At 34.3% G+C, this 7,646-nt stretch overlaps 1 protein-coding gene and 1 long non-coding RNA gene across 2 annotated transcripts; both read left to right on the top strand.

The window, feature by feature from the left end:
* The first annotated feature begins 714 nt into the window (after nucleotides 1–714).
* Nucleotides 715–4,525, top strand: LOC140819790 (uncharacterized). Its single transcript, XR_012115272.1, has 3 exons — nucleotides 715–1,004; nucleotides 1,118–1,168; nucleotides 4,386–4,525. It is a non-coding gene; the product is annotated as an uncharacterized lncRNA (long non-coding RNA).
* LOC140820121 (uncharacterized) lies at nucleotides 2,464–4,304 on the top strand. Its single transcript, XM_073180444.1, has 2 exons — nucleotides 2,464–4,126; nucleotides 4,257–4,304. Exons 1-2 carry the CDS (start codon nucleotides 2,486–2,488, stop codon nucleotides 4,302–4,304), a joined length of 1,689 nt encoding a protein of 562 aa, XP_073036545.1. The 5' UTR covers nucleotides 2,464–2,485.
* Nucleotides 4,526–7,646: the final 3,121 nt, after the last annotated feature.

Here is a 7,646-nt window from a genome sequence, read left to right as displayed (position 1 = left end):
AAGATTGGAGCTCCCCAAGGTGATACACTCGAAGAATATATCTCTTATCGAGAAGATCCTGTAATTGTTCTTTCAATTCTTTCAATTCCAATGGTGCCATGCGATAAGGAGCTTTAGATATGGGAGCAGTCCCCGGCACAAGATCAATACTAAACTCAACTTCTCGATGAGGAGGAAAATCAGGAATCTCATCGGGAAATACATCCGAGAATTCTTTCGCAACAGGAATATCAGATAAAGAAGACTCCTTCTTAAAGACGGGTCTTTTATCAAATTACCGTACTTTTGAATCTCGTTTATCAATCTAACGTACTTTTGTAAGATTTATAAAAATATTGTAAAAAATAAAAAAAAAAAAAAAAAAAGAAAACTTGTACTCCCCCGCCCTTCCAAATGGGGGGGGAGTAATTGTTTTTAATTAATTCTATTCTCCCCCGCCTGTGGGGTGGCGGGGGAGAGTTTTAATTAATTCTATTCTCCCCCGCCTGTGGATGTGGCGGGGGAGAGTTTTAATTAATTTTATTTTTAAAATATTGCCCGCCTACGTAAGAGGGGCGGGGTAGAATTTAAATTATTTTATTATGTTTGCCCCGCCTATTACAGTTGCGGGCGAATTTAAATAATAAAATAAATTTGTTTTTTGTGTAATTATTGGTTGCTAATAGAAACCGACGAAACTGTATCGATTTGATCTATTGTCGTTATATATGAATTGATATGTGGTCTTATCTTATCATGTCTTTCAATTTCGACATAAATATCGACATGAATATCGTCAATTATTAATGTTTTTGTATTTATTTGAATCACGAGTTTTCTTTAATTTTTTTTAAAATATAGGCAATAAAGAATTCATGTATTGTTTCTCTATATATATCTGAAGTTATTTTTCTTGTTTTGCATCTTTCTTGTTTTGCATCTGATAATAAATATTCTTTCCCGAGTTGTGGTTCCGTCGGTGAATTTAAGGAGTGAAGAAATATTTGGCATCCAGACTGATTGAGGTATATCGCTAATTTTTCAAATATGATATATCAATTTTTGTTTTGAAAATTACATCGATCAAAAAATAATTTTCATACAAATAATTTATATTCATAATTATTTTTTGTTGTAGATTGAACGACGAACGAAAGATTTGTTCACGATAAAGGACATCTTTTTCTAGGTATATATCATAATTTCATAAATTAAATCTTATTAGATAAATACTTCTATTATTTTTTATTGAACGAACCTAATTATATATTTCAAAAATATTTATGATCATTGATAAACATAATTTTTTTTTATATCTTGTTTATAAAATATATGTGTGCGTAATATTTATGTATATTAAATCATGATGTATAAACAATTTATTATATATATTATATATATACACACACACACACATATATGTATATATATATATATATATATATATATATATATATATATATATATATATATTATATTGTTAATATTTATAATTCATCGTATTTTCCTGGTTTATATCTCATAAAATTTATGAATTTCAATGTTACGAACTTTTTAATATTTTTCGTACAAATCGTTCATAATTATTTTTGTGGTAGATTGGAAAGTTATGATATAGACCACGATAAGTAGAAAGTTGTTGTGGATTATGTGCTTCAATATTTATCCTACGAATATAAAAATATTAAAGTGATATTTTTATATACATCTTTATTGTATTTTTTATTTACAATTATATGTGTACGTGATATTTATGTAAAACAATATTATGACATTGTTTGATGTCTTTAGTTTGTGTATAATATAATTTTTTAGACATATGAATTTTATTTGAAATGTTAATACTAGAAATGTTTTTCTTTAAATTGAAATTTTTTTTTACATAAATTTAAATGCAGGCATGGATACAATTTCAGCCATTTTATATATTGGCGGTGATGTTATCGTAAGACATGGAACAGTCAATTATAGTAATAAAGGGGTGAAGTTAATTCGTATATCTAGATCTATGTCATTATGCGATTTGATTGAAATAGTTCATCGGAAGTTAGATATCGATCCTAGAAAATATAGGTTGAACCTTTCAACCAAATATTCGTATATGGACAAGTCGCGTTCAGTAGAAGTTCATGTTGTCCTTGACGATGATACTTTACAATTTATGTTTGGTCCTGGTTCCGATGTGCAGTGCATAGAGTTGTATATTGAATGTGAGGCCATTGAAGATAATGTAGTAACAAATGTTGTTGAGTCGTACATTCCATGTATTACCCAAGGTCTAAGTATGATAGGATTTGATCAGTCAGGTGGCACTTCGTCTGCTACTTACAATGAAAATGTTGATCCACCTTATTCTTCCATGGACAATAATATTGGGGACTGGGATCAATATATTATTGGATGCACAAATAAAGATAATAATTGTTGGCCGAACGTGAATTCTAATGCATCAAGTTTGGCTCGTGGAGTCGTTGTAGTGGCAACAGATGATGAAACATCACGTCAAATGTTTGCTGATTCTGCATTACTGGAAAGTCTAGAGAGTGACAGCGAGCCTGACACACCAGTGGGTGATGATTCAGACGAGGAGGGTAACGAGGACGCGTTCGAAAATGTTAGTGAGCAATTACATGGCGCAACTTCAGACATAGTTCCACTTGATGTTTCTAATATTTATGAGATGCCACAATTTTTTAGTGCTGTGTATGAAGAACAATGTCCTGATTCTGTAGGTGTGTCATCTGGGTCACAGACGGTCTTTTATAATCCGGAGAAAGGAGAATTACATAAAAACATGGTCTTTAGAAGCAAAAAAGAATTGATTGCAGCTGTTAAAGACTTTTCTGTTAGATGTGTAAGGCGTGAATATCGTGTTGTTGAGAGCACACCGACTTTATGGAAAGTTCGGTGCAAGAATCGATCATCGAGCATGGATTGTGGATGGGGCCTCCGAGCTTGTTTGAAAGCAAATTTGGGTTATTTTAAGATCACTAAATATGGTGATCGACACACATGTGTTTCTAGCCATGTTGGGATTGACCACAAAAACCTAGACAAAAACATGATCGCCTCGAATCTTATTGGTATTGTGCATTGTGATCCATCTTGTGAGATTAAATTTGTTCAGCAACTTATCAAAGACAAATATGGTTATGAAATTTCGTATGCCAAGGCATGGTACAGTTTGAAGCGTGCTGTTGAAAACGTGTATGGCACATGGGAGAGTTCGGTTCGCATTTTGCCAACATACATGGGTGCTCTTATGAAGTTCAATCCCGGAACAATCGTTGAGTGGAGACATTTTCCAACAAACAACCCATCAATAAAAGTTTTAAACTATGTTTTTTGGGCCTTTCGACCATGTGTAGATGGGTTCCGATATTGCCGTAAAATTATCAGCATTGATGGCACTCATTTATATACGAAGTATAAGCACAAGATGCTTATTGCTGCAGGTTTGGATGCCAACAATCAGATATTACCCCTGGCTTTTGCACTCGTGGATGAAGAGAGTTATGATTCGTGGAAATGGTTTTTAGACCTTTTGTGTGTGCATGTTATTAATGGCCTACCAGGAGTTTGCATTATCTCTGATAGACATCGGGCCATCATTGGAGCTGTCGAGGGAATACCTCAGTTCAATCCTCCGTACGGTGTACATCGGTTTTGCCTGAGACATGTTTGCTCTAATTTCAACACGCACTTCAAAAACGTTCATCTGAAAGACCTTTGTTGGCAAGCAGGATCACAACACCAGGTTCGAAAATTTGACGATATAATGAACGAAATTAAGAACAAGCAACCAAATGCATACAAATATTTGTCTGAAATTGATAAACATAAGTGGACTCTTGCACATGATGGTGGTTGGCGCTTTGGCATGATGACAACAAATATTTCTGAGTGTCTTAATGGTGTACTCAAGGGTGCTCGTCGTCTTCCGATTACAGCAATAGTTAAGATGACTTTCCAAAGATGTGCGGAGTATTTTATAAACCGCATCACAAAATGTCAACGTATGATGCAGAACAACCAACCTTGGCCTGACTATGTGTTGCATAAATATGAGAAATGGTCTGTCAGATCCAACGAACATAGCGTGAGTCGGATCGAGATAAGAGCAAAGCAGGCTACTGTGACAACCGGGGTACGTCTAGGGCGAGGCAAACATGTCCAAGTTGTCACACTAACAACATGTGAATGCTCTTGTGGAAAGTGGACAATCTTCGGAATTCCCTGTTCTCATGCAATTTGTACGGCAAAACACTTTGGGTTAGATCCTACGACATTTGTGCAGCCATGGTTCCGGATTAGCGAATACATAAACACATATGAAGGAAGATTTCATGCTGTTCAAGATGATCACTATTGGGATACACCAGTATTCGAGCTACGCCACAATCCAGTTCGACGTGAAAGAAGAAGATCAGGGAGAAGTAGGACGACCAGAATTCGAAATGAAATGGACCAGCCAACGGTTCGAGAGAGACAACGTCGTCAAAGAGAAAATTCAGCAAGAGAATAACATCTTTTCTGTGTTTCATGGCAATCGTATGGTAATGTGCATTATTTCATATATTTATTTTAATATCTTTTTGTTTACTAATTCATATCTAATAATTTTTGCAGGATTATAACTCATATTGGCAATGCTCAATGATGATGTTACTTTTAATATTCGAGGCTATATGTACATTGTATGTGAACACAAAATTATGTTTGAAACTAATGTGTTCCTACTTTTGTTTAATGGAATGTTGTGTCCGATTTATGCAACACTTATGTTCTTTTATTGCTTTTGTATTTTATATATGACATATGTTATTTATTAATGCATGTATATAGTTTCACCAAAAAAGAGAAAAACCAACATTACTGTTTCGAATATTACAATTAATATGTAGTCTGAAACCATACAAGTAATACAAACTAAATGTTGAACGATTTACTTAATTTAAAAGTAGAATACAATACTAATACAAAGTATACAACAATATTCGATCTACAAACATCCTCCAGTACCACAATGAGGTCGACGTTTTACTCATTTTCCTTTACGTCTCAATAAACCAACATGACCCGGAGCGACATCATTTACATTTTCTTCAATTACTTCTTCTTCGTTTATATTTTCTTCTTCTTCGTCTGAATCATCATCATTCACAGTGCCTCTGAATTCGTTGTTTGGTGTTCTCATACACCAAATATCTGAATATCTTGGAAATGGAATTGGTGATACGTTATAATTTGGATTCATCTGATCTGCGTTCCATCCATATCCACCTGTAAGCATATCCGTGAAAGAAGGAATATATGCGTCATTCGGAGTTTGGAAACCATGATCCTCGTGTGTGTGAACCTGTGTTGAAGAAGCATGGTAATCTGTAGCCTGAGAAGTTCCTGCATCATTATTGAACTCCCAATGTGGATGAGACGACTCTTCAAAATGATGTGAATGGGATGATTCTTGATTATGATGAGGATGAGGCAACTCTTGAAATTGACGTGGCTCCGACGTACTATCTAGCATATCACATAATCTCTCACCAATTTTTATAGTTTCTGTGATAGCAGACTCCAGTGCCTCATGAGGTTGCTCTTGTAATGATAGTCCACGAAACCAATTCCTCAAAATTTCTGCATCGTTCCTCTGAAAACATAAGCAAAAATCATTAAATGCGAAAATAATTAAAATATTGTAATTTCAATTGGAATAAAAAGTAGGTTACAACAACTTACCATAACACATCTCACATTTGCATCACCGGGTCTATAACCATATTCTGCTTGCGGATCGATAGGGGTTATGAAACAACGAGTTATGTTATCATACCACATCGAATACTGACGTGTCATACCCACGTTTCCGTTTGTCGGTTCACCCTCAACAATCAAATTGAGCCTATCATTCCATGCACATATGCTGTTTTTATGATGTTCGGCCCAATTATAGTTTCGCCTACCTTGTCGGGTGCATTCGTGAAATTCATCCCCATCAAACGCTGGCCCTGGAATGTGCTGCAACTGACCAAATTGTCGGAGAACTCGGTCTAGGCGGTACATCTCCACAATGTTGAAACATATAAGCGGGCACACCGAACGCCAATATTCTTTGTCAAATTCATTAGAATATAGCACCCATTTGAACTACAATGAATGCAAAAGGAAAATCAACTACGATGAAAACTTTTACACATATGTAACTAGTAATTAATATATTTAATTATTTGATAAATACCTGGTTTGGCTCCATCTTATCCAACAAATCACGAATCACTCGCACTGAGTGATTCGTAGTATGTGTCCACGTGAAACTACGGTTCCACCTGAATGAAATTAAATTGGGAATAAATTTGCAATCAACATCACATCACAAAAATACATTTACCCAAAGATTTATAAATATACCTTTCACCAAATGGAGGAAATGGAAGAATTTGGTCATTGTGATCATCGTCATCTGGAATGTCACCAAATGGATCTGGACAAAGAAATGTAATTCTAGAAAGTGCCCAAACCTACAACAATAATACATAAACGAAATATAATATTAATAAATGTGCAATGGAAAAATATGTTATGAAATAATCAAAAATTGCTAAAATTATGTATACCTGTAAAATGAAAATTGGTCCTGCTATTTCACCTTTGCCGATAGTTGATGCAGTACACAGTTCACGGTAGAGGAATGCTAGTACAGCACTTCCCCAACTGTATTTTGAAACCTGATTCGTGTCTCGGAGAAGACGTAAGTACATCAAATTTACGGAACAACCATCTGAATTAGGTAACATACATCCTCCGATAATCATCAATGCCACGCACCGAGTATACCGCTCAACTTCTACATGTGTGCTATTATCGTTGATCAAAATTGATCTACAATATTGATCCAGCACTGACATTACCAATTTATTACCTCTGAATTGATTTACGTGTGGCATAAAACCCAACCATTCAGCACATTGACTTTGCCACACGTGTGGCTTAAAAGATTCGTCAACACCAGTAACAGCAAAACCGTTAATATTTAGATTCCATACCAGCTCAACATCTTGCAACGTTATTGTTGCCTCACCAACACGAAGATGAAATGTATGAGTCTCTCTACGCCATCTTTCAACGAGAGCCGTAATCAAATGATTATCATATTTGAAGAATCCGCAACGAATAATGCCATAAAGACCCATATCATTTAAACGTGTAAGAACGCGATGATGCAGTATTTTATCTTCACACAATTTGGATATAATGTTGTCGGATCGCCGCACCCTTAAAGTTCTATCCAAATTGTTTTTTGAAATGACACTTGATATATGAGTTTCTTGTCTATATAAAACATTACCATCTATTGGTCCAGCGTTAAATTCCATCTGTATTTCATATATAAAAAATTACCAGTTAGAAATAAATACATATTTATATATAATTTCATTGTAATTTAATTGATATAAATTTAATTATTATAGTCCATCTTAAGACACTATTTTTTAAAATATTCTTGTTTGTTAAAAATTTTATTATATAGCATTGCATTATTTTATAATCTTCAACTATCTTTTTCACTATTACAACTTTTATTTTTGATCAAAAAACATTTGACTCATTTTATTCCCTAAAATTTCTCGAATAATAATTGAAATAAATATATTATATTACGTGATCTT

This window comes from Primulina eburnea, chromosome 18 (assembly GCF_022965805.1).
Source record: "Primulina eburnea isolate SZY01 chromosome 18, ASM2296580v1, whole genome shotgun sequence".
Taxonomy (NCBI): Eukaryota; Viridiplantae; Streptophyta; class Magnoliopsida; order Lamiales; family Gesneriaceae; genus Primulina; species Primulina eburnea.
This window is presented reverse-complemented; position numbering and strand designations above follow the sequence as displayed.

Excerpts from the sequence above, each read along its gene's own strand:
- LOC140820121 (XM_073180444.1), top strand. The coding sequence starts at position 2,486 with ATGTTTGCTGATTCTGCATTACTGGAAAGTCTAGAGAGTGACAGCGAG. Across the intron at positions 4,127-4,256 it reads AGGCTACTGTGACAACCGGG|ATCCTACGACATTTGTGCAG; the intron begins GTACGTCTAGGG and ends ACTTTGGGTTAG.